At 47.5% G+C, this 26,972-nt stretch overlaps 7 protein-coding genes across 7 annotated transcripts; 4 read left to right on the forward strand and 3 right to left on the reverse strand.

Moving 5' to 3' along the window:
• Window positions 1-3,931: 3,931 nt before the first annotated feature.
• Window positions 3,932-6,142, forward strand: F4817DRAFT_102367 (4-aminobutyrate aminotransferase). Its single transcript, XM_049297355.1, has 2 exons — window positions 3,932-4,490; window positions 4,555-6,142. The coding sequence occupies exons 1-2, from the start codon at window positions 4,165-4,167 to the stop codon at window positions 5,759-5,761; spliced, it is 1,533 nt and encodes a 510-aa protein (XP_049159277.1). The 5' UTR covers window positions 3,932-4,164; the 3' UTR covers window positions 5,762-6,142.
• F4817DRAFT_102336 (uncharacterized protein) lies at window positions 5,667-6,356 on the forward strand. Its single transcript, XM_049297353.1, has one exon. It carries the CDS (start codon window positions 5,798-5,800, stop codon window positions 6,188-6,190), a length of 393 nt encoding a protein of 130 aa, XP_049159278.1. The 5' UTR covers window positions 5,667-5,797; the 3' UTR covers window positions 6,191-6,356.
• Window positions 6,357-7,073: 717 nt separating this feature from the next.
• Window positions 7,074-10,512, reverse strand: F4817DRAFT_102341 (uncharacterized protein). The gene is made up of 3 exons (XM_049297354.1): window positions 9,953-10,512; window positions 8,274-9,889; window positions 7,074-8,218 (listed from the first exon to the last, which is right to left on the reverse strand). Exons 1-3 carry the CDS (start codon window positions 10,341-10,343, stop codon window positions 7,373-7,375), a joined length of 2,853 nt encoding a protein of 950 aa, XP_049159279.1. The 5' UTR covers window positions 10,344-10,512; the 3' UTR covers window positions 7,074-7,372.
• A 3,613-nt stretch (window positions 10,513-14,125) lies between these two features.
• Window positions 14,126-15,794, forward strand: F4817DRAFT_336995 (uncharacterized protein). Its single transcript, XM_049303238.1, has one exon. It carries the CDS (start codon window positions 14,209-14,211, stop codon window positions 15,046-15,048), a length of 840 nt encoding a protein of 279 aa, XP_049159280.1. The 5' UTR covers window positions 14,126-14,208; the 3' UTR covers window positions 15,049-15,794.
• Window positions 15,795-17,016: 1,222 nt separating this feature from the next.
• F4817DRAFT_102423 (uncharacterized protein) lies at window positions 17,017-18,290 on the reverse strand. Its single transcript, XM_049297356.1, has one exon. It carries the CDS (start codon window positions 18,014-18,016, stop codon window positions 17,165-17,167), a length of 852 nt encoding a protein of 283 aa, XP_049159281.1. The 5' UTR covers window positions 18,017-18,290; the 3' UTR covers window positions 17,017-17,164.
• Window positions 18,291-20,123: 1,833 nt separating this feature from the next.
• On the forward strand, window positions 20,124-23,031 carry F4817DRAFT_315724 (uncharacterized protein; the record flags this gene model as incomplete). Its single annotated transcript, XM_049300576.1, has 3 exons — window positions 20,124-20,618; window positions 20,703-20,798; window positions 20,863-23,031. The coding sequence occupies 3 exons, from the start codon at window positions 20,124-20,126 to the stop codon at window positions 23,029-23,031; spliced, it is 2,760 nt and encodes a 919-aa protein (XP_049159282.1).
• Window positions 23,032-24,359: 1,328 nt separating this feature from the next.
• F4817DRAFT_337002 (uncharacterized protein) lies at window positions 24,360-26,875 on the reverse strand. Its single transcript, XM_049303239.1, has 2 exons — window positions 26,055-26,875; window positions 24,360-26,001 (listed from the first exon to the last, which is right to left on the reverse strand). The coding sequence occupies exons 1-2, from the start codon at window positions 26,404-26,406 to the stop codon at window positions 24,839-24,841; spliced, it is 1,515 nt and encodes a 504-aa protein (XP_049159283.1). The 5' UTR covers window positions 26,407-26,875; the 3' UTR covers window positions 24,360-24,838.
• Window positions 26,876-26,972: the final 97 nt, after the last annotated feature.

Genomic DNA, 26,972 nt, shown 5'->3' on the forward strand with positions numbered 1-26,972 from the left:
GGGAAAGTAAACAAATACTCATAGCAGCGGTTTCATATAAGCCAGGAAAACCCAGCGAATTCGGCCCAAGCTTAACAAAAGGTAATTTAGCAGTCAATGCTGCCCATTCGAATCTCACCAGCCCAGGACAAATTTCCCCGGGGCCGCGGGATGTTCTTCGCGGCCACGTTTCGCATTTCCCCATCGTCGCTGTGTCGTCGCGTCGAGTCAAATTTCCGAACGCTCCGTCGGTGCTAATCAGATTCTAGCCTAGCATACGATCCTTCCGGCGGGAATCCTTCTACCTGACATATTACTGTGCCGTTGAAGAAAGAAAAAAGCACAGCTGCGCTTTGATTGGCTTCGCATGGGACAGTTGGTTGCAATTTACTTACTATGAGGTTAAGTGTAGGCATGTATATATCAGCTAGGACTTTTCTGCTAGGTACTACGGGAGGAATCCCGCCATCGCACCATCAAACTACATACTACTGCTGTGCGACGGCAGAAAATCTGATAGATCAAAATGCGCTGCGGTGGTACCTTGCAGCGGCAGGAATCGAGTGCGTTCGCGAGGGCTGTTTCATGTGGGCGATGTCGTGCTTCGTAAAGCATGGACCTACTCACAGTGTAGGTATTGAACGTTGTACGAAATACATTACGTACTTGTATGCAAAGAAGATGGCGGGGTTAGGCTGTGAGGCTGGAGCTGATATACCTATCTCATTTCGGTACCGAGGGTTTGTTTCTGCTCGGCCAACAGCACGCCTCTTGGACTGGGGTAGCTAAGGATATATGGTAAGTCTCTTGCATCAGTTTGGTCCCTTTCTTCCCTCTGGCATGTGATATCTCTAGTTCTTTCAGTAGTCGCCTTTAATAAAGTGGTATTATCAGAGAATCAGTTTAAATATCTAGGGAGGAACCTTAGAAAATTCAATAATAGATTTTTAATGCCAGTACATCCGGATCTATTCGCATACAATCAGATTCCTTATTACACCTAATGGCACAAAGCCACTTCGCTTTGGAATTTTACAGGTTATTATCATCCCTAAATGAGAAGAGATAGAGAAGAGGATAGGGCCAGGAGATATGGTAACATGGGAGGAAGATGATATCAATAGTTTGATATCATTCATACAGATGCACTAGAGGAATGTACAAGGGAAAAGAAGAAGAAGTGAACTGGAACGAACAAGTAATTCCAGTAGTAATGAAATACGCCGAGAGTGCCACGGCTTTTACCACGATTTGGGTGTTGTTGAAATAAAAGTTATATTTACTACACATCAGGTACGTGGGCACAATTAAACCTAGGGAGGACAATAACAAGACGAAAAGAAAAAGAACAGAACCGGGCTGACAAGTAATTTGGACAGAGATGAACTCCTACCTCTACCACTTGACTCAGTTCATATCAGCTTCTAGTTTATTAAGATATATAATCTTCATCTCACATGTCTGGTATAGGTTAAGAAGCAGAACTAGGAATTGTTAAGAGGTTTTAATAGTGGATAAAGGGTTCAGAAGTAATCTCATCGTTTACACTACTTGACTAGGTTACCTAGGTAGTTTGTGGGAGACTGCTTGTTGTTGAATAATATGTCACACCAGGCACACAGCCTCGAAAAAAAAGCAAGAACACAATAAGAAAATACCTAGAACTCCAACTTAATAGTTGATAGCTTAATAGTAAATGAAGGACTTATAAGTAATTTTAGCAATTACTACCCAAACCACTTAGCCACCAGTTGAAGTATGAATATTTACATTTCATTACGACTTATAACTGTCACGTTTCCATGTCAGGTATATATCTATATCTACAATTTATCCTTGACCAACTGGTCCTCGTATAACGCAAGCATATGGTGACTGGATGCATCTTGGATATCACATGTGCTTGCAGCTCTATCTTAGGAGGTAGCTATTGGTTGCTTGACTATATCGGCTATGCCAAATCACCTACTGCCTCTTCACCTTAACTTCTGCCTTGACAATTATTCGAACGTCTACCGTGATATCTTTATATATGTTGGGTTTTAATATTTAAGTAGACTTGGTTGTCTCCCCCCCTTCCCCTTTCCTTTCTACTAGTTAATATGAATGAATGATCTATCCATCGGCTATATCGGTTTGCGTCTTTAAGAGCTCCTTGCGGTTGAACTTATATGTTAGGTACTTAACTATGTAATTTCATAAGCTACGTAACGTCTGAGGCTGTTATGTATTCTGTATAGTGCTATTGAACCGATTCATAAAGCACCTTCAAGTCATCAAATTACACCTAAGACGTATTAATTCGCTAGACAATATTTCTAAGTTGTTATGGCGTAGCTATGAAAGTGAGTGTCAGGTTACAGGGATGAAAGATAGTTAAGTAACGTAGTAAGAGATTACACTAAACCTTGCTACCTACCGGCCAGTCACAGGATAAAAGTATATATATAGGGAGCTGACGTTTCCTTTTGGTTTGTAAAGAGGCAGGCGTTAAGATATCTTTCAATATAATGCAGGCTTGGGCTATATACTAGCCAACCACCTGTCACTCTGTGGATGGTATAACATACCAAGGGTGATCTCTGACAGTGAGCTAGCTACTAAGTGGTACACGAAACTGCCCTTTATTTAAACTCTAACTCGTATGATAAAGCTTAAAGGTTTGCCGAGGGACTTAAAATATGAATCACGGATTACGATGTTTAAGATCTACCTTGGGCGTTATAACTTATTGGCTCGTTGTTTCAAAATAATCCAATTCTTTCAGCAGTCGTCTCTCCCGATGCTGGTTGTACTTATGTATTAGTATCAACTAGACCAACTACATGACTTTAGTAGCTAACACTTAGGCAAATACTATAGTAGTTGAGTAATGTTTTAAGATAAAGCCGCAGCTACAATCCCCAGGCAAGACGAGCAATAGTGTTAATAGAAAGTGGCTATTTCTATTTAAATAGTTACTTTATGACAAGAGAGAAAAGTAATAACAAGCACTTGCTATAATAGTCTTTTATAGACATAATCTGAGGTATAGTAGAATCTCCATTAAAAATAACCTAGAGGTTCTTGCGTATTAATCAAGAAGATTTATCAAACAAGCTTAAGAGGTGTGTTGTTGAAATAGATATAATAGAAGCAAGCATATTAACCTCTCCTTTATTATAACATAGCCCACCCAGTCCAAACTGCATACTAAATGCAATCAATTCGCTGAGTGTCACGAGGTGGAACGAAACAGTATGGAAACAACTTCGTTGTTCCGCAAGGAACTCTAAACTACCTATGAAGATCTATCGTCTATACATACTGAACAGTTCCTTTGTTCTAGATGTCTCATCTAGAATCCTGACACTGAGTATGTTGCATGCATATAACAGCCGCATAAGCACAACACCACCGACAACCCGGAAATGCAGCTTACTTATATATCGTGCTTGCTGTTAGTGACATAGATAATGCGCACTGGCACGAGTTATATGCACCTTTATCTTTCTATCACTTCTCCAAAAAAAAAACCCCCAGAAAAAACCTGCCCCTCTCCAGAAAACAGAAATACTTACAAATATCTACCTCAATTCGTAAAGATAACATTCCCATTCCCTCATCCTAACATTAAAACATCGGCTTCCAGCAGCGATGTCGGGAAGCTGATTAGTGGATACGCGCTTAAGGGTATCGAATTGATATCGCATGGACCTTCCGGATTCTGCAATTGCTAATTCGAGCTTTCTCAGCTTCTCCAGGAGCCGGGACGCTGGCGCTCGGCACGGACCCGGATCTGTTCGTTCGCGTTGCGGGGCCAGGAACCAACGATAGGACGAGAAGGGGCATCATTACGTAAATAAGTACGAAGTATAGACCGGATATCGCTGACGTAATTCGCCAACGACTCATTGTCCAATCACAGAGCGTTGTAGAGGACCCCGCAAAGCTTGGTTTGCTGGGATTCGGCCGCTGCGAAACGATAAGAAAGCTTGATAGCTGCAAGCTTTATTATGCTCATCGAGTCCCTTCCTTTGAAACCCCGTTAGTCCCTCGAGCTTCTCTTTCTTTGTTGTTGAGGGTAGAGAAATTCCCGTGGAAGTGGAATAGAAGACCAATTAGTTATACCCCTTTGTTGCTTATCTCTCTTGTGATCTGGGCTTAGTGAGAGCCCAGTCCGGATATATATATATATATAAAAAGATGGGTGTTCTTCGCCACGGAGTCGCCTTACGACCCCTCACTACTGTTTCGAGATCTATGTCCGCTGCGTCGATATCGAGACAATCTTTCTCTCGGACTCTAAGCCGTCAATTCTCCGTGTCTAGCACTAGGATGGCTTCGAGTTATCTTCCCGGCGAGCCAGAGCGCCCCGTCGTGAAGACGGATATTCCCGGTCCGGTATCTAAAGAGTACATTGCCAAATTGACTCAGGTCTTCGACACCCGGAGTTTGAACATGCTCGCCGACTACACCAAGAGCGTTGGTAACTACATTGTCGATCCGGATGGAAACGCCTTGCTAGATGTGTAAGTCTTCATAAAATAATTATCATTTATCTCACTCGGTAGAAGCTAACCATTGATTATCAAGCTACGCTCAAATTGCCTCGATACCTGTCGGGTACAACAACCCGGTTTTGAGGAAAGCCGCCGAGAGCCCGGAGATGGTCACCGCACTAATTAACCGACCGGCTCTAGGTAACTTCCCCTCGCATGACTGGGCGGACGTCTTGGAGACTGGTATCCTGAAGGTAGCACCTAAGGGACTTAACCAGGTCTTCACGGGTATGGCTGGATCGGATGCGAACGAAACGGCGTACAAAGCAGCCTTCATGTGGCGTCGTCAACGCGAGCGTGGTGGCCCTGCCGTCGAGTTCACCAAAGAGGAGATGGAGTCGTCTATGCTGAATAAATCTCCCGGCGCATCTGAACTTTCTATCTTGTCCTTCAAGACTGCCTTCCACGGCCGCCTGTTCGGCACCCTCTCGACAACCAGGTCGAAGCCTATCCACAAACTTGACATCCCTGCCTTTGACTGGCCCCACGCTACCTTCCCTCAGCTCAAGTACCCCCTTGAGGAGCACGCCGAAGAGAACGCCAAGGCCGAAGCTGACTCTCTCGCTGAAGTCGAACATCTCATCAAGAACTACCACGTACCACCTGCCGCCGTAATCGTAGAGCCTATCCAATCCGAGGGTGGTGACAACCACGCCTCGCCGGCTTTCTTCCGAGGCCTACGCGCGCTAACCAAGAAGCACGGGGTCCTGCTAATCGTAGATGAAGTTCAGACAGGTGTCGGCGCCACCGGCAAGTTCTGGGCTCACGAGCACTGGGACCTCCCCGACCCCCCAGACATGGTGACCTTCAGCAAGAAAGCCCAGACAGCCGGCTTCTACTACGGGGACCCGACCCTGCGCCCCAACAAGCCGTACCGGCAATTCAACACGTGGATGGGTGACCCGGCACGTGCGCTGCTCTTCCGCGCTATCATCGAGGAGATCCAGCAGCACGACCTAGTCAGCAACACGGCGCGCGTCGGCGACTACCTCTTCGGCAAGCTGGAAGGGCTAGCTAAGAAGTACCCGGGCCAGTTCGACAACCTACGCGGCAAGGGCCAGGGCACCTTCATCGCCTTCGACAACCCGAACCGCGACGAGTTCCTCACGAAGGCCAAGAAATTCGGCGTGAATATCGGCGGCAGTGGCGCTACTGCGGTCCGCTTGAGGCCTATGTTGATCTTTGAAAAGCAGCATGCTGATATCCTGGTCGAGGCGCTAGAAAAGGTTGTCTCGAGCTGATTGGGTTGTGGGCTGTTGGCTTGTTGAACCGATGCGATGGGTTTCCTTAGACGGTCTCTGAACTACACGATAAACCAGAGGGGGGGGGGGATAATATGGCTGGGAATATGGATTGCTTGCGTGATTCGGACGCGTATGAATTTACGAAGGGAATGCGAGAGAGGGGAAAGGAACAGTGAAATGGGTGGATGGATGGATGGAGGTCATCCCGTCTCTCGGGAAAATGTGGTTATATTGATCCGGGTACTACTATACCTGCTTACCTTACCTTACCTTACCTTACCTATTTCGCTTATATCTGACTTGGTTTGGTGTACCTACGCGTTACGTAGGTGCTTGTCAGCTTCGCTATTAATGAAACGGATATTCGAGACGAATGTTGTTACACGCGAGAGGATTACTCAAGTTTGCGTGGGGGATGAAATATGAAAGCGCTTTGAATTGAATCGATACCGAGTTCGGTTGTCAGCTCGTCCCGTCATGGCAGTCAGAGAGAGGTAATAATGGTTATTATAGATTGCACATTGTGTGTTCTTTAGAAATAGTATAAACTCAAAGATTACCACCTACGTTCCGGCTTCGCTGGTAATCGAATTCAAAAGGCATGAGGTCGTTAAGAAACTTGGACTTCTTACGAGACCGGCAATATGCTTTACTATCGAAGCTCTGCTAGATACAAAGCACAACGTGTATTCGTAGGTCTTCAGCGAAGTAGAGACTTGCCACATCAGATAGACGCATAACAAAATCACTAGTCTCACTCATACATCGAAGACTCGCCTGCACAAGAAATTGCGAACCGAGGCTTTCTCGCGAAGAAAAACCCCTTTGTCCCTTTTATTGACAGGATGGATGATGGTATGGATCACCGGAGGTATATACTGGACCACGAAATCCGGCCTTCGCCTCCCTTCTCTATTATGGCACAAAGACCTGGCCCGACTATCGCCCGTCACCGTTACTCGTCGCTCCCAACTTGGCCATGCTGAATGAAGACTTTGAGAAGTCCGCATATTAGTGCGACATCCCCCCCCACCTGTTATCCTAAGTAGCCACGACAAATGATGTCTCCTCGAAGACCGAGCCTCATCCTTCCTTTGCTCTCCGGGGCTGTGCCCCTATTAGTCGACTGCGTGATATGCTGCCTCTCCGAAGTTAAAACACTCCTTTATTTGTGCGTTGCTCCGCGACCTGACGATGGTGGATGGTTGAATGCAATCAAATACAGCTGGTCCTTTACCGAACGCCACCGATGAAACCTGAACCCCTAAACCGCGTACTTTTTACCGGGAAAATGCAATCATAAACACCTCTGTATAGCATAATAAATAAAAACTCGAAGGAAACATATGACGCCCTTCCATAGAATCGAATTGAATCTGAATACCAGTGTGCGAGGTAATGAACATGAATGGTCGGTGATACATATCGTGCTTAGGACGATCGCTGAGGTTTATATAGGTAGGTATATTAAGGGGTGAGGGGTTTCCTGTAGATAGCCACTCCGCCAAACACCCTGATCGATAGGGCTGACTAGAAGTTGACAATAGACGACCTAGACGTGCTGGGTCATCAATGCAAGACATGCATCTAGATGCAGTTGCAGGCGCATCAGTGGCTCATCACCTCATGCTTCCTGGCACTGTGCTGTATCGCAGCTCCGTCTTCGCCGGCTGAGTCTAATCCACCGTTTGCGTTTTCGTGGGCTTGGGGGGGCCCTTCTGGGGTGATATGGCTATTGCCGTTTGCCAACTTATCGTGTTGCTCCCTTTCGAAAGCGAGCATATTAAACTCATTCTCTCGCTCAAGTGCCGCTTCTTCTTCTCGAAGCTTCTGTCGTTCCGCCTCGGCAGCTACACGTTGCGCTTCCTCCTTCTCCTCTAGTAAGCCGGCGTCCTGTTCTCCAAACATCTTATCCGGCTCACTCGCTACGTCCAACACAGCTTCACCGTCAAGTGGCGGAGGAGGCGGAGGGGGTGGGCTTGGAACATCACTCTCGTCCTCTTTAACGCGCTTCATCGAAGGAGTCTCAGAAGGGGTTAAGCTAGGTGAGCCGCACGCATCATCCTCGCGTTTTCGTTTACGATCGAGACTGTCGGGGGTCGAGCCCATTCCTTCATCATCCGTCATTACGATATCTTCATCTTTGGCTGTCGGCGTTGTGGCAGAATCGGCATCTTGACTTGCTTGCGAGTCGTGGTGCTCATCATTAGCTCGCTCGGTCTTCTTCTGCTCGCGAGCTCTATACTTCTCGACTGCACGGTTGAAAAAATCTTTGACATATTCTTTGACTTTCCTCTGTTGTTTTTCAGAAATTGAGGTCGGGTCATCCACACGGTTATTCTTATAATCCGATGCAACGAGCTTCTTATTGATCTCTTTGCTAAACTTCTTCAGGTCATCCTTGGGAAGCTTCTTATGGAACCTGTCTACGACGGATTTCACGTGAGGAAAAAGCTGTGTATAGTTAGCAGTCTAGTGGCGCAATACTGCCGTGCAACACAATGCTTACCGTATTCTCATAGATCTTCATTTGCTTTTCAATTGGTAGAGAACGCCACTTCTCCTTCTTGGGCTCTTGGGTTGGAGTGCTGGTCTGCGGAGTTTGCGACGCTGACCGCCTGGGCACATTTTCGGGTCTGGTGACAGAATCGATGATGTCTTGCAACGTTTTCTGCTCCTGTGCTGCCTTGGACGGTCCCTTGGGCTGCTGCGAGGGGCCTGACTCGGGTGGCGCTGTCGGCTTTTGCCATGTTGTAATACCAGTCCGAGTGTAGTAGTACAAGTTGCCACGCTTATCGGTGGCGGTAAACCAACCAGGAGGGAGGTTCTGGGCCTGAGGACGCCGAAAACGCTGGTTATTAAAAAAATTGGGATTTCGTTGAGGAATATTACTTCGTGGACCCTTGGGAATATTCTCAGGAAGGGTGAAAACAGTCTTGATAAGCGGCTCTTCGGGGCGATTTGCGCGACGTTCCTCAAAAGAGTTGACAGACTGTGCGTTAGCTGTTGATTGAGCATTAGGGTCTAGCTTTTTTCGAGGAATCCTGTATGCAACCTCCAACTTGCTCCATTCGTCTAGTAGCCGCGTAGCTTCTGCGGAGACATCTTCATGCTCCGAGCTTGTTAGCGGCTGAATAGTCGACTCGATCTTGGAGTCGGATATCTTATTTTTAGTCAGGCGAGGGAACTTGTAGAGGATATCAAGGACCTGAAGGACCACGTTGTTGTCATCCATGAATGTGTTTAGCGCGGTCTTGAGAATCTGATATCCGTGCATCTGCACAACTCGATTGCGCACCCGGTCATCATCAGAGCGTTGGATACGCTCGAGCAATTTGACTGCAATCCACTTCTCCTTGCACTGCATGAGCGTAGCCATGACCTTGGTGACATCCTTTTCATCCAGTCCGCGAGCTTGTACGCTATTAACGTACTCCTCATCGTCCTCCGTGATCTTCTTCTTGCGGGGCTTCTTCGCGACCGTAGTATCCCAGCCATCGGCATCATCAATCCCGAGAGCTTCGATGGTCGCGTCGGACAATTTCGTTGCCCGCTCGGTTTGTGTCTTGCCACCGATGAAACCAATACAGTTGGGTTCCCCGCAATAGCAGGGTTGAGGGTCGGCTCCGTACCTGTCCACGTTGTAGTTGAAAACGAGTTCTTCGCCGGGCTGGATCCTCCTAGAGGCAAATATGCCCATGCGAAGCTTGCTACCAACAACCCATTTATCTACATAGCAGTTTGGATTGCACGAGTGGTTGCAGAAGCGGCCTAGATTTCCCTTTTTTGTCGCGTCTACAAATTCATTTTTGGTTAGTGACATAAAGTAAAAATGGCGAATGCCTTCCTTGTCGTATTGGAGCATTCGCCTTCGGAAGGTCGGCTCGTTGATGACTTCTCCGATGTACTCGAAAATAAAGTCGTTAGCTTCAAGAGATGCGTTTGCTCGGAGACCAAAACCTTTCTTGTCGGTTCGAATTACTGAGACGTCAGCATACTGCTTGCGCTGGAAACGTTGGTTCTGGCACCCTTCGCCACAGTTGCAGTCACCATCGACACATTCCATTTTGGTGGCTCGATTGATGCAGTCTGAATCGTCGCCGCAGGCATGGTTCATGCCATCCCCTGAATAATCCCTGTCAGTGCTCTGTAGACATTACCAATGAGTTAAGATATGTAAGTACGTACGCCATTCTTCGCTGCAGTCACAATCCAGCGCGTCGTGATCTGTCGACCCAAGAGATTTAGAGCCGTATAGACAGTCCGGGATCAACTGGAAATGGCTACAAGACTCTGACGTAACGTCAGGTAGGTCGTTGAAAAGTTGAGCAGGTGGAGCCGCCATTTTGCGAGATGCTTTGCGAGCAAGTTTGGGCGGGTGCCCGTCAGGAGTAGATGCACTGTCACTGCGGTCTTTCAAATCGTCGGGGGATAAGCTCCCTGATTGGGAATCTTTGCTAGCATTTGGCGACGAAGCAGTACTATCGCTCTCCTTCTTCACGATAATCTGCTGCGAGGCGGGCGCAGTGTTGACGACGAGACTTTCTAAGCCATCCTTGATACGTTCCTCATCTTCCATGATGGCGAAAAAGCCAAAAGAGGCTCTCCTGTTCTATTGTCACAATGCACCAGGTAGCGGATGAATAGAATTGTGTTGAAAGATGGTGCAATTGGCTGGCTGGAGACGCGGCTGGAAGAGATAGATCGGATTTGATAGGCTGTCGAGGCTATCAAGGTTACGCGACTCCAATGTCTCGTTTGCGAACATGTAGAGAAAGGCGAGAAGGTAGGAGGGAGAGAAGTAGATTAGGGCGAAAGATGAGAGCGAAACTTAGGTGAGAGGGCGGAAGGTCGGTGCTATCTCGTGTACGGCGTCTGTGACATTGCAAGCGGATAATTCGCCAATTTACTTTCTTATCAAGAAGGCCGTGAACATGCGCCGAACAGGTAGAAGCAACAAGCCTTAGTGTCCAAGGTAGTTAGTTTGTTAAAGTTGTTGTGAGGATGAAAATGTCGTGACGGCGCTGTCATGGCCGAAAAAAAAAAGAGTTGCTTGCAGGTTGCGTCTTTCCCCCAAATCCCAAATCTCAAATGAGAGGTGCTGGAAGTACTCAATACACCCACTCCAGCCTGCAAAGCGCTGCACTGTACGTGAAAGCGTGGCGCGCCAACCTTTGTAAATTCGGGGGCAGAATTCAATTATCCGACGCCTACGGTTTATGGCCTCGTCCCACTATTTCGCACTAATCGCACTACATAAGCATTGGTCCTTAGCCCCGTACATATCCCGTATGTACATGCTCTGTACCAGTTTGGAGCTATGCAGTTATGTGGGTTGGCGTCGCAGCAGCACGATTGTAGAATAAACTTTAGGTAGTTTAGGTACGTATCTAATTATGTACCTACAAACCTTTGGTGAACCTTTAGTGAACCTTGACAATATTTTAAGTTAATCTCATTTCCTTTCTTCAAGGCTCTTGTTATTACCTTAGGTCTAACCTTGGGTATATGAGATAATGTACAATGCGTGATATGAGGTAAAGTTCCCAATAGCAGCTATGTAGATGCTTACCACATGCAGTATTGCAAAATGCTCTTTGAAGGCATATGTGGTAATAAGAGAAACGGCGTTCCAAGACATCCAAGACTTCAGCAACACTCTACATATAAAAAAGAAGCAGAATGTGTTGTGCTGCTCTCGTTACTTAGTTGTATACTCGGCATCCTATTTTAATACCAAGAACACCACCAGTTGTCACCACTGCCCCCCACGTCTAAGAACTGTGAGTAACAAAGGTCTGGACACCCACGAGGATCCAGAGGGCGCAAGATGTGAATCATGGAACCACACCATTCTCGAATACAGCAAGTCCGGTCTATTTAGATTCAAATCTTTAGAACCGGACCAATCGACATGGAACGTTGTACAAGCACTATCAAGGCCCGCGAAGCCGCGGTGATGGTTGCAACAAGGGGATCGAAGGGACAACTGTCGTGTCCCTCGACCTTGACATACGTAATAGCGTTCAACACTTATATCATGGATCCGGACAGGACGCTAGGGAAATATCATCGTTCTTATCGATCTGTCTTGCATCGTGTCAAGATCAACGTCTAGGATCTTTGATATGCGAACAATGACGGGTTATACCTGAGTGGGTGGGTCCCCTATGAGGAATTGCCAACTCATTATGCATAGAACAGAGCCTGAAGTTGAGGTAGGAAAAGGCGGTATGGGTGTCGGAGCAGCATACATATATATATAAAGGGCTGGTGTCCGGAGCTACGCAATCCCAGGTCGTAAAACGTGGAGCTCCGCAAAATGATGCACTTCAATTCTTCAGATCGAGAAATATCTATGCTCAAGGGCATCTAGCATCTTTTATAGTCCAGGATGGATCAACCCAAAACCTATGCGGCTTCGCGATTGGCGGCTGGGCTGCTCGTCATATGAGGTAACGAACTCTTGATCTGTGCTTGTCGCTAAACGTGCGAGTGCTCTAGGAGTACTTCCCCAACGCTGCGATTGGAGAGATTTCAGTGACTCTCAGCCAGTCAAGCGACCCCCAACGAGGTTCGCTACCGAGAGCGGAGATGACTTCGAGAGCTACTACAAAAACGAGCGAGCGGAGGCAGGGAAGGATGACCAATGAGATTCAAATCCACCTAGGAAACGCTCTTAGTTGCACGGGAGCTAATGGGATTCTCAGTTCCGTGCTTATGGCTTATGCTATTTCGTTGTCTTTTCGATCACATTACATCTCTCACCATTAATTTGTTGGTCTCTTTGCTATTTGCACTTTGGCGGTGTAGGACACTGCACTGCTAGCAAAAGATCTCTAAATAATGGTGGTGTGGGAATTAGCCTCTATGAGGGAGGACGAGATTCAAAATGTTTCTCGATTCTTACCAGCCCAATGCAAGAAGAGCCTAGTCAGGCGACCCGATTTGTCTAAGTGGTCAGCGGGATTGGCTTACAGCCAACGACATGGATGTATTTGCCCATCTGCAAGAAGGAGAGAGCTGCATATCGACAGTCCAGTCAACTATCGAGCCAAAATCGTGATGGTTGCAGTGGTTATGCACGATACTTCCCTAATGGCATATAATTTCAGCATATGACCTGCTGGCTAGTAGCGGCAGCACTACACCAAATCTGCGCGTCTCGCAAGCTCACATCTCTCTGCTCGTGCTCTTGCATGGGTTAAGGTGAGCCAGGAAAGCCTCCGAACACAGATCTGGGGGAGAATGGGACGGCCAGCTCTAGAGCTAGCAATTATACCGATCACTTGTCTATCTCGATCTAACGCCGCAGTTCGCGACTCATGCGAAGCTGGTGGACTTGGCTGGAATTATATGCCGGTGTCAGACGCAGAGAGATAGAGAGAGGGACATTAGAGAGGGAAAAGAAATTCGGCACCAGCGCCTTATCGCTAAGGGTTTTTTTCCCGGGTTGGTTTTATTACTACTTGTTGGGTTCTGCAAGAGGGCGCTCGCTTGATGGCGTGAAAAAGCTCGGGACTCTTTTTTTGGGTTTTTTTGACAAAGGCAGACTAGGGGAAATCCAAGTCCATCTTAACAATTTATTATTACCTTTTTGCCCTCAGATGTACGGAGTACCAAGGAGGCCCTGGTTAACAGAAGACCGCCCTGTTCCACCGCGCTACCCTTGTACATAGACGCAACGCAACCTAGGAGATCGCCACGCATTCTTAACGACCACGGCTCATACTCCCTCGTTTGTACAACTTAACGGTTAGTCAACTTACTCAACCGAGACACGCTCGCTTTACTCCTAGGTTCTACTGTTCGTCTAAGACGCGCGCTTGCGTCGTACTCAATTTTTGCGCGCGTCTCTCTACCCTCTTGCGATACTCCCGCGCCCTCCCTTACCCTCCTGGGATCCCGGCGCCGTACACCACCCTCCCTGCTATCTGAAGTTTACCCAGCCCATCACTGCCACCTGATGGCCTAGAACTTCGGGCACGATAGGCGTCTATCGCAATTCATACACTACGCCGCCTCAGCATCTGCCTTACGACCAGTTGCCTCCTAAGTGTGATATATTCGACCATTTTTATTTTCAAATGACTTGCTCGCAGCTCTGCTGGCATATCCCTTGTCTTCTTTCCCCCTCCCCCCCATAAATCGTCTTTGCCCGTGTCAGACTTAGTCGCTCGCCATGGATACTACGTTTTCGGACGACGAGAAGGTAATATCGTCTGGCCACCATGATGTTACTTAACTAATAATTTCCGCATGTTATAGCGGTTCGTCTTGGGTGAAATAATTAAAGTCAGCACCATAGATGTCTCCACCCTTGTCGACTTCATCAAGGCTCACCAGGTCGAGCCGAACTGGATGTCGATGCAACTCCCCGGTGGTATGTATTCTGGGCCCGCCTCCATAAGACAGACCTCTCCCTAATAACAGCAGGCCGTAATATGAACCAGTGTTTTGGTGCAGTCGAGAATATGTTCCAAACTAAATATCCGCCACCGAACTTAACAAGCTTCAAGCGCAAGTCCCTAAGCGATCTGGTCGAACACCCCGCGAAGAGACAAGCGATGATGGCCCCTATCGAGCCTCATTTGGCTTCAGCACGCATCATTCAGCCGCGGCCCCCTCCAAATGGCTATCCGCCCGCCGTACCGGTCAGCATCAGTTCACCTGTAACCTCGACGGGCAAAAAGCGCGGCCGTCCTTCTAAGGCCGACAAGGAAGCTCAGGCTCGTGCAGTCTATTCGCGGCTGACAGAGTACGCGCCAATCACACCCGCCCCTCTGGCCCCAATCGCAGTTCAGCCCCAACGCGAATACGCATCTTCTCCTGGATATGAGATCTCAAGCAATCTGAACGATCAGAGGGCGAGGAAGCGAGGCTTCGGTGCAGTCGACAGTCCTCAGCAAGCGAATCTCCCCTTCCCATTAACATCGCCAGCTTCGACCACGGACACGCCCCGTGCTCTCCCGGAACCTATCGACCAAGTGGAGAGAGCTAACTTGTCGCCTCGGGACCGAGGGCCACTTGCGTTGGATTCACGATCACCACCACTCCTTCCACATATGCAACAACAGGACTCATCACAAGGACTGCCTCCCCTACAACCTCGAACTCAGCCCCCGCATCCGCCTCCTTTCCCGCCATCTCCACGAACTTCACACACGTATGAATCGCATCGGGGCATTGATCCCATATTCCCGAATAGAGACAGGTCGAGAAATATCCCAGAACCACTAAAAGACGCCCACCCCCCGGTAACCACGGTATCGAATCAGAGTTAAAGAAGAGTGTAGTATATTAGACGACCAATATGGTCATACGGTGTCACAATCCATTTCGGGTGGTTTGGGTTTATAGAGGAAGGTTTCTGGTTGGGAGGCATATTTGCTCCTTTTTTTTCTTCAAAGCTTCGAGGGATTAACAAATTTCCCTGTATGTTCTAGGCACTTCACGTCTTCGAGAAGGATCGGATACTGCTTCATGATATACCCATACGGCTTCTTGTTTCTGTTCTACTGCTGGACGGCGGCTATCTACATTATGTTTTCTCTCCTTCTCCACTTTTGGCGAGAGAACAGGTTTCGCCAACACCAACCCAGCTCGATACTTTATTCTAACGATACCTGGCCAGATGGACAACTGGGATTTGGTTGGCCTTTTTTTATAGCATTTACTGGCGCAGTTCCGTTGCCGGAGGTATAGGATTAAGAATTCTACTCCTGGCGGTTGGCAAATGCCGTTTTATTCGTGTACGATTCTCCGGGGCGTTCTTGGTTACGTAGGGGGGTATGGTGGAGGGTAGTGATGATACATACGGCATGTATGTGCGTATGGCTAAGTGTAGGTTTACGGGCAAATGCAAAAAGTAACGAAAACTACACCATCAAAAAGAATATTGAAGATACGACTCTTCGAAAAAAAATGTGGACTGTAGTTATACTCGTAGATATTCTCAGGACCTTCATAAGACAGTAGATTCTTGAGTCTATTCAGTTCATGTATTCCTGCCAATACCAGTTAATTCTTCCAGATGTGCATTCATATAAAACACCGTATGACTTCGACGTTCATATATCTGACATGATCCAGCATCGTGCAATGTAACTTTGAAGTCTTCCATTATTAAGACATTACACTAACAGCTTTCTAGACAGCCTTGGCCTGGCATATTGCAGCACGGGTAATGCTACACGGGCGATGAGGGCTGGTTTCACAAGTCCTATATAGCATGTAGTATGTCGGAATAGGCAACCAGCCAATAGGATAATATCAAACGTCAACCTGCAAGACATAACCCGGACGCCGTGATAGGTCAGAAATTAGCAGCCGCTTGTATTGGATAAGAGCTACGGGGATTAATATACGTCTGGCGGAGCTTGGCTCTGGGGTGTAGAGTAATTTATATTTATTTTTTTGGCGCCACTGGTTATTTGACAAGGGCTTTACAACTATTGCTGTGGGATGGGATTATTAAGAAGCACTTGGTGTTATTGCTTGGTACTATAAATCTTGGAGGATACGAGATGGTTAGTTGCCGTGACCATGGGCTTTCAGGGTCGCTCGTGTATGAAGATATGTATAGCTAATGCGAAGTGCTGCATAGCGATGTTTAATTAGCCATGTCTGTCTAGGGTAGAGGGAGACGTATTGCATCATTCGTAGAGTATGTCCTAGAATATGAACGGATAATCACCTATAGATCTTAAAGTTTAGACTAAATATATTACAAGATATATTCAAGATATACTCCAAGTTGTGCTAATTAGAATAAGCACCTGGATGGTATAAGCAGAGCGTAGGTGCCTGGGTAGGTAAACCGTATTATATCCTTCATACCAATTGTTCGATAAGAATAAATTATGTAAGTGGTATGCTGTTAACTCCTAGTAGCGGACTGAGAGCTATTCTTAAAATTATCATTTCGCAAAGGACCTAACCAAGGTCTCACCTATATATCGTCCAATACTACTACCAAGCAGGAGACCAACGGTCACATACAAGCTCAATACATCAACAGTGCAATAGTTAGAACAGAGGTGCTTAATATATATAATACTATCTATAGAAACTAGTAAACTCTTCCTTGATATTTCTAAGAATACTTAGGCTGGTCAAGTTTCCAAACCGGTTACTATGCCGAGCCGCGAGCGAACGCTTAAACCCAAGACATTGCGGTGACATCTAAACGAATAATATCCCGAAACACGTACGGTAACCGGTGTTATATTATACTGGGATACTCTTCAATATTATACTTAATTGTAATCTTATTCAAAGTCGAATTCATATAGCTCTAGGGATTAAATGCGTAAGACCTTATATCTAAGAGTCATATCTTCGTCTATAAATACTTCATCGAGGGAAATTCACAGGGGTATTATATATGCAATTTGCACATCAATCATCGTCCGAAGACTCATCATCCCGAGCCCTCGAGCGCTTCTTACTACTTCCCGGACGCGGCCGAGCTTCGTCGTCTTTCCGAACGAATATATAGCTTCTCGCAGCCCTATCCTCACCCTTCCAACCGCCGCCCGCTTCTCCGCTTTTGCTCTTCACCACGCCGAGCGTCCTCGCGTGGTGATAGCCCGGATATGCGCTTGCTTGGAACTTGAAGCTGCGCTCAACTTGGAGACCAGTGTGCCTAGCGAGGTCTCGAATGTTCCACAGCGTGTACGGCTCGCCCTCGAATAACGTAACGACGATCGAGCCCCCGGGTGCTAGGGACGGCATCGCGTGCTTGAAGAATTCTACTAGCAGCTCCTGGTTATACCGGACTTGTCGGTTGACATCGGTGCTCTTCCCGCCGACATGCGGGAAGTTGAAGATAATCCGGTCCATGACTCCCGTGCCGTCCTTTCCTTTCTTGTCTACGAACGGCGCCATCTTGGTGGCGTCCACGCCGTAGAGCACCTTGCTATCTTCGGCCTCGACCTTGGCGATGTTCTCCGGCACGTGGGGATACTTTTCTACCAGCTCCTCAAGATTCTTCTCAAGGACCGTGGCGGTCACGTCGGCACAGTAGTGGTGCTCAACCAGGGAGGCCGCGAAGCTAAGGTCGCCATCGCCGACTAATAGGATTTTGTCTTCGGGTGCGAAGGGTATCGTGGGCTCGTCGTGTTGCGGCTGTGGTTGCTTCTGCTTCTGCTTTTGAGGTTGAGGTTTTGTTACCCCCTGCGGCTTTTGACCGCTAGCATTGGACTTCTGCGCCGGTCGAGCATTATGCGTGACTTTCCGCCGCTTCCCCATGTTCTCCTGCTGTAAGCTGCTAGTAGCGCATAGTGTCGCGTATTACGGACAACAGACACGGACCTGCCGCAATGGTTGTATGCAACGTGCCGAGGCCGAGGATTAAACGGGCTTCGTCGTGTATTGGAATGGGGGACGCCGGGTGGAAGAGGTAAGGCAAGGTAAGGTAAGGTGAGGTTGAGGTTGAGGTGAGGTGATGTCGGTAGTGGTGTAGCTCCGAGGAAGGGAAGAAAAATTAGTGGCTCGCAAACCGCATCCCACTTTCTGCGGCTAGGTTGCGGGACGAAGCATGGAACCAGCTAGTCTTAATATAGTAATTCCGGGGATTTAAGGTGGATGGGGGTTATTTTTGGCCAATGAGACGTCATATTATTGGCATATCTAGGTACATAAGGTACGTCACTACGGCTACACGTACATATGTACCTAATTCTACCTAATCCAGGTAGCTGCAGATTTGGCCATTCCCGTCTTACACCAAGACGTATATGTTTGGATAACAAGAATGATGATAGTGCCTTACATCAGATACAATATATGGCTATAATGGAAAACTAACTGATTAGACTACACAGGTAATATGATGACTCAGATATTACACCCACGATAAATGTATATCAATGTATTAGGTACACTATTAATGTAGCTAAGGTGAGTATGTTGTGTGATGCCATGAAGCTGATAGTTTAGTAAACGGTCCTGAGAGTATTTAAGTTAGCTGTGCGCTATGTGCTATGTGCTATGTGCTATGTGTACCATGTGTATATATGAAAGATCAGCACGCCTGTCTTTAGATTAAAGATAGTTAGGAGCATCATAGCGAACGGGGTCTGAGAGTCCTCCGATCTAAGTTGTTGGGGTATGAACCCAGTATCTTACTTTACGTTTATACAGAGGTCGTCCTGACTTGTAGATACACAAGAAAATAAACTAGTTAACTAGCTAAAGCCTGTAAAACCTTCTACCATATTACTGATTCAAAGAGGGCTATGGTAACTTAATGACTACGCGTATAAACCCTCATCTAGTCTCTAGAAACCGTCAGATAATTCCTGATGTAGCTCAAAGAATTTCCTAGCTTAGTCACTATAGCAATATTCCCATAGATCAATCGTATACACGTATATTTCTGTGCTGGCTGGCGGTGAAGAAGACAGGGTACGGTTGGTGAATATAAGTGGCAGATAAAACGAGCTGGCATTTTAGGAGTACCCAGGTACCTACGGATAACCGGCTAGCGATTCGCCGCATCGCTCTTATATTAACCTAAAGCCACTATACTTCGAAATAAGTCTGGTTAAACATAATCATCTGTAAATGCCATGAAAAATAAATATGCTCAACAAGTAAAAGACCGATAGAAGTGGCTGGTTTTGTAGATTTGTAGGTACCTAACTCAACTGAGCCGGAAACGGAAGCGGGTCAGGGGTTTCTCCGGACCAATAAGAAATGATTTAGCTCGCCGCAGAGGGCCAAGCGCAATAGACAGCGCAGGGACTTGACTGCATCGGGAAGTCCAAGGGTGTCTTGCTGTTTAATTGTGCTGGGAGAAAATCTCATGGTGATATGAAAGTGAGCTTTTCGGATTTGTTCCTATTGCCACGACCTCATCACCTTGGAGAATAACTCGGATACCGGATGGGCTGGTTCAACGAATCCTATTCTCAATTCTTTAACTCTACTTCTTTTTTTTCCCTACTACCCGCAACTTAGTTAATTGTTTTGGTCAATGCTGCTGCTGCTGCTACAAGACTAAACCTTTCTGCCTTCTTTTTTTCTACCATCAACACGACACATTTCACTGACACGCAAAACATATTACAACATTACCTACTTTCTCAAGCCAAAAAATTCATTCACCTGCAGCCTCTACAACTGTACATCAGAACACAGGAAACAGGTTTTTTCTCTTGCCTTCACTCTCTTTTTATTCTTCATTTCTATCCACGAAGCAGCCTGCTTTTACTTCTAAATTTCCGTGTAATTCAACCCCTAACGAATTTCACGCATCCTTCAACTCTTACACGTCTCACACCCTTCTAATCCACAATCTACCTAATCCAACCGTCACCATACGCTTTCTACAATTTCTACACTTTCTATCACAATGGGTAGCACTCCCAAAATCACCCCGTCCGTAGCGGCGAGCCCTGCAAAGGGTAAAGCTGCTGCCCTTGCCGCCACCACTACCACCACTACCACCAAGAAACCTCCCGCAAATGGTGTTACCAAGCGACTCGGACGCAAGTCCGCCGCCAAGAAAGGCGCTGGTCGTGGTAAGGGACGAGGCCAGAAGAAAGTTTACAGTGATCCACGCGTCCAAGCTGCTTATGAACGCCAGAGGGAACTAAGAGACCTTTACTCACAAGTTGCCTTAGCTGTCAAGCCGGCTCTTGAGGAGATTGCCGATCAGACCCTCAAGAAGCTGACGGAATCCATGGATGGCCACAAGGGAGTGGCAGAGTACTACACCGTTCAAGAACAGCTAGACAAACAACTCCAGCATGTTATTGAGACTGCTGACCGAGAACGACACACAAGAGACATGATTTCGCAGCGCTCATACGAGCTTGATTGCATATATACCCAGAAGAAATTCGTGGTATGTACTAACCCTCTTCAATATGCACATCTCAACCTCAATCTCGCTCCCTTATCAATCTTATCTTACTTACAATCGTATTAGGACTCATTCGAGTACCAAACCGAAGAACTTTACGACGGCGCTGAGAACCGCGCCAGCATTCTAGCAGAGCTCCACCGTGAAGGTCAAGCTATCGATGTAAGTAAATTTGTCATTCTCTCTTCGCCCCCATCTCTGTTCCAATCCTAACTGAATTAACAAGCCCACCCAGACGCTTGACCTGACTTATCATTACGTTGACCATATACCTTACGTCTCATTTACCGGTCAATCGGATGATATTGTCACTTCAGGCAAAGGCCGTAAAGGAAAGGCCGTTGGTAAGCGGAAAGCGGATGATCAACTTGATGGGCAAGCCGATTCCAAGAAGCCTCGACATACCGGTGGCCTGCTTGCCTCAGAGCAACAGCCCGATGGTGTACCAGAATCTAATGTCGCGACACCGACGCCACCTGATGAGCAGGAATTTGTTGTTTCCGGCAAAAACTTCCCGGACCTTCCCGCCGGCGCAGGCGATCCTGACGAGTATGGCGTTCGCAGCGTCAATAAGCGGGCAAAGAGCCCACGCAATAGGTTTATTGTCCCGCCCTTATTCCAATTCGACGACAAGGAAATAGGATTCCGAGATTCCACCAACGACTCAACCCGCAAGGCCACCCGCGCGGTTAGAGGCATGTTCCTCGACACGCCCAACTCCAATACCTGGCATTGGGACCACACAGTCAAGGACTACGACGCCCGAGACTATAAGGATGATACCCTAGACCCAGAGGTTATAAAGAAGCACGGATTACATCCGAAGTATGGCATGTTCCTCCCCAACTCTACTAACGAGTCGGAATATGGCCATGAGCGTGTCGACGGGACCCGACCTGTTGTTGTCGTACCCGACAAGAATACTACCATTCATGCATCCCGATCGACTCGACCTATGAAGATGGACATGATGCTGAAGGAGGATAGAATCAAGTGTGCTGTGGCAGGAATGCTTCAGAGCTTTTGCCAAGAGGAAGACGTCGACCCCGAAGAAATTGTCACCGATGAAATGCGAGATCGCGAGCGCAGAGTTCGTGAGAGACTGACCATGTCCTCCGATGACACCTCTTCTTTGGAGGCAGCAACCCATGCCCAGTCAGCAGAAACTGATGGCTCTATCTACAGAGACAATATGTCTCTTCTTCTCCAGGCTGCCGAGATCTCGGACGCTGACAAGCCTACTCAACCGTCTCCTACTACACGGCCATCTCGCCCTTATGATGCGGTGAGAGACGTTTTTACGAGCGCAGAGCCGGCTCCTAGCCGCCCAGAACGCCATTCGGAAGCGGGTGTCAATGTACTTTCTATCTTTGCGGACGCTGCCTTGGAGCTGTCCCAATACCAACAGCTACAGCAGCAGCAGCAGCTACAGCAGCAGCAGCAACAGCAACAAGCAGACATTGCGCTCATGAGCGATTCTTCTATGATCGACCCTCGTCTTCTCGGTCCACCTACTCAGCCCCCGGCTCTCCCCAATGCATTCTTACAAACCGCGTTGAACCCTGCCTCGGCTTTCACACATATCGCACCAGCTCCTACCGCAATGATGGAAGTACCGCAGCAACCTGCGCCCCCTAGGATCCCATTCTCGAGCCAGAGCAGCGTGAAGGAGAGTCCGATTCTACCTCCCCTGCGGCCTAACAGAGCGGATGGTCTAGGAAAGAGTTTGAACATAGCACAACTTCCTTTAACTCAATCTACTCACAGACAGCAGGAGTTTGATTCTCCCCGTGGACTAGTTCGCTCGAATTCGGGGACTTTCTTTGCACCTGCACCGTCACGACCCTTTCACCAGGGTCTTACTTTTCATCACGAGTCAACTCTGATGCCCATGTCTGTTCAGCAAGGCCCGCCTATGTCCGGCTCTGGCATGTTGCTAAACCAACCTCACATACCTCCTCACATGTCTGCTTATCCTCTTGAAATGTCCCCTCCCGTACAGAGCCAGCCGTACTTGGCCCCTCTATCCACACAGATGGAAGTTCCCGCGCCTTCGACATCACCGACTGGCCCACCATTGACATCTCCTTCGTCGCCCGCCCATACACCCCGCAGTAGGGGATCTACATCATCGAACGGCAACAACGCTGGAAAATACCGCAAGATTGCTGCTGCACCTATTCCCCACAACCGCCCTTGGCCTTCCAACGGTGGCACCGAATTGAGACTCGCGCATTATGATCACAAGGAAGCGATCAAAGACTACCGAGCCAACGAGCCGCCCCCGCGAACCGGACCTACAACTATTAGAGGATGGAACGTAAACAACGTTTCCAAGAGTCGAAACAAGAATGTGAAGAAGGAGGACTCCGAGGAGAAGGAATCTCCAAAGTAGGTCTCAACAGAAGACAACTACCCTAAGACTATCGTGTTGACCATTGCCGTTTCACAGCATGATACAACCATACATCAGCAAATGGAACGCCTCCGAGCGAAACTAAAGTCCCGAATTCTCGGTCTATACCATATATACCGACCGAACTGATTCACGAATCGATTCCTACAAAGCTAGGAAATGAAAAATCCGCATGATAGAACATCGGACACGAGAAAATAATTGAATACTTCATTGATTACTACACGATATCATTTTACGACTACTACCGCCCCGTGGATACCAACACTCTTACTTTTCTCTCGCACATTCGGCGTTGAGCCTCGTTTTTGCCATTACTACTACAAACTTGTATTTTCTCGTCATCGTGTCACGACACACTTGGTACCCACAGCATGGCGCCGGGCAGGCAGGCTGCATTGGACAGGGGATTCGCATATCGGGGTCTTCCCTACGCTAGGCGCGCCCCAAAAAATTCATCATCGTCATCATCATCATTGCATAAAAATTCGGAGTTTAGGGATAAGGGATTTTTTTCAACGTCTTGTCTTTTTGGTTTTTGGTTTTTTTTTCTCTCTATTTGAGCAAGCATCTTGTGTATCTGGCACGAGCCGCGATAGAGGACAGGACAGGACAGGACAGGAGAGGGTTTGCATTATAATCAGTTGGTCGTTGGTATGATTTCCCCCTTGGAGAAGGGAGGACAGCGGATGGAATATAGAGAGGGAGGGAGGGCGCGCGGGAGGGAGGTGGGAGCGCCGAAAATAGAGCCACGGGTTGTGGCCGGTCGTGTCTAAGCGTAGCGACCTTGTATAGAGGGAATCAATGAATGTTGTTTGCACATACACCTAAGACCTCTTGGTGTCTTCCTTGGTAGCGTGGCTTGTCTTGGTGATTCTCGTAGATGAATGGCAATGATACTTGTCTGTGGACTTTACGGATGTCTGTTCTTTACGTAAACTAAGCAATAGTATACCAGCGAAGACATGGGTGAAAATACCTATAACTACCCCTTTTTTAACAACTAGACTATAATTATGCGGTATAAATCCCAACCAGAATAAAGAGTAGTTTTCGCCTATTATTTCCCATGCTTGGCGTAAGCGTCACTTTGCCAGCCTTTCTTTCATCGCGTATGTGCACAAATCTATTTTCTTTGAAAGTAGTCTTATAAGTCATAACATCGCATATTAGCACATTTCCATATTAAGCTTTAGTAAAGCCGTAGGCTCGAGTATCCTCAACTTACTATAGGTGAGATTGGTATATACCTATATAAGAGATATATATACCCGAGTACTAACATTCACAGTATTTTGGCTTCGATATTTAAAAGACACCGACTTGTAGATTAATAAAGTATCCGGCTACCTTAGGTACCTATCCTATCATACAGCGCAGCACCACCTGCATTCCATGTTTCTTTCTTTTCATCTCTCTTTCTCTTTCTCTTTCTTTCCACTACCTTCCTAGTCTCTTACTACCTCCTAACCTACCTAGCCAGGTAGTTTTCTTTTGCCACCAAACCGAAGAAAGAAAGAATCTCTGAGCGATGATCGAACATATCCACCCCTCTTCTTCCTTTTTGGAACTCTCGCAAAGAAAAAGAAAAATCTCTTATCCGAAATCCGCCTGCTAATCCCTGGAAATATGGAAATAACCGATCAGGAATATCACTGGAATCTGAGTAATCTGGAATCTGCTATGCCAACTCTGAAAAACGCCCGAGACTCGGCTCCCACCGTGTCCAAACGCAAGGAAACCTTGCCTGTCCTGCATAAACTACCTGCGCATACCACCTCTCCCATCACACACCAGAAACAGGCGCCATCATCATAGCAGCCTGGTCCATAGGCAGCATCTGCGAGGCGTCAACCCCACCAAGCGGCATCATGCCCGGTGCCGTCGACAGCTCCAACTGCGCCCTACCAAGCTTCCCCTCCGGGTGCAGCGGATACATCTCGGCCTCCATCTTATCGCCGTCGAAGACGACCATATTCTGAATGGGCTGCTGGCGCTGGCCGCGAACGTTGATGACGTCCTGCGCGAGCTGACCACCGAGGATCGCGGTAACCGGCGCAATTTCGCTTCCCACGTTCTGCAGGAAGCTGCGTAGGAATTCGGAGCGCAGAGTCTCGGCGGGGAGAGACAGCAATTGGTGGTTGTGCGTGGCGGAGCGGGTGAACGCTTCGAGGTCCTGCTTGTTGTGTTCGGGGAACCGGTCGTTGTGCGTTTGTTGGAAGGCCCAGAGAGCACGTAGACATGAGAGAGCAGGGGAGACGGCTTTGAGACGGCGCCTGGATTTGAGGTACTCAGGGGGCAGAAGACTTGTTTCGGAAGCGAGGTCCCAGGTAGAGTATAGTTCGCGCTTCTGTACTTTCTCAATGGTCTTACCGCCTTCCTTCTCACTCTCCACCTTAATTATGCTGCGAGTCCGGGTCTCTGGGCCTACGGCTGTTGGTACATTGGGCTTGTCTCGCTGCAAAACGTAATCGTGCTCGATCAGGTCACAGAATATGTAACCATAAAAGCCGTAGGTGCCGGCCGCGTAGAACTGGCGGTTATGAAGGCGAGTAGCGGTGTTGATGAATGCGAAGACGGTGGGACTAAGGTCCGTGGCGATGACGATATCGAAGTTGCCGAAAAACGACGCGCCTTTGGTCATTATGCTTCCGGAGTCAGCAATGACCTTGACTCTAGGATTCAGCTTTTGAATCCTACCAACAGCCGCTTCAGCACGGCTTTGGCCAATATTCTCCTCGGTGAGAAAGAATTGTGCCCCCAGATCGGCTTCCGTGACTATTTGGTCATCGACAACGGTCAAGGAACCAATGCCAGCTAACACTAGGTTCTTGGCAATCTCATTCGCGAGAGCCTTCATAGTGATCAGAACAACGTTGGTGTTCTGTATCTTTTGTTGCGCCTCCATGCCCCATAACCGCAGCTGGCGGTCATATAGGGCGATGTCATCTGATAGCTGTATTAGATGAGAACCTAAGTAATAAAGTGAAGTGTTATCTTACCTGCACTTAAGACATTTCCATTGGTTGGCTGAGGTATGATGGGGTTGTTGAAATTAGGTACAATATGTGATTGAGTCGGAGGAGGTATTATCATGCCTGGATTAGTAAAGTTGCCGTTGTTGAAGACTGTTTGCTGGAGGGTGGCAAAGGTATCATCTGCATTAGAAAATACCGGGACGCCATTTCCTGGAACCGAGTTCTCGGGTGGTAGAGATATACCGGAGGTTGGTAACGGTAGTGGATCTTGTCCGGATATCCTGCCATCCTGAACTGGCTGGTTCGGCTCCGGAATAGGAGCTTTACTCGGGATTGTTTGCTGATTCGCGGGAGCTGTTTGGTCTTGAGTCTCCATTTTTTGACGAGTCGTAAATGCCAGGTTGTAAAGATGTATGAGAAGTATGAAATTTAATTACGGGATGGGATAGGGAGGGTTGTCTTGATAAGAGCTAACGTTATAAAATGTTGTTGGTTCGTCAAGTCTGGCAACTGAGATGAACGGCTCAAAGTGAGATGCGTGAAGACATGCGTGAAGATGAGACGAGAGCAAATGCGCGGCGCGACTTGCTTGTACTTAGATGCTGACTAACAAGCCTCTCTTTCCTATTCCATAAATATTGGGAATATGTAAGAAGGAGTTACGGGGGCTTGTCGATATGGTGGACTGGTCCTCAGTTTCGGTACTGAATGTTGGATTCGTTCGTTTGTTAATGATGTGATGAATATAATAATGTATGTAAATCACATATGTACCTTTATTAAGGCAAGATGCGATGAGCTAGCCTCGCCTTCTTTTAGGTCACCCTTTTAGGTAACACTACAGGTGTAACTTGCATTAGGTAAATCAATGTGGATAAGCCAGGATAAGAGAATAAGTCTCGTTATTTGGAGAGCTAAGACTGAATTGAAGATCATAACAAC

The sequence above is a fragment of the Daldinia loculata genome (genome assembly GCF_022478755.1).
Source record: "Daldinia loculata strain CBS 113971 unplaced genomic scaffold F4817scaffold_23, whole genome shotgun sequence".
NCBI lineage: Eukaryota > Fungi > Ascomycota > Sordariomycetes > Xylariales > Hypoxylaceae > Daldinia > Daldinia loculata.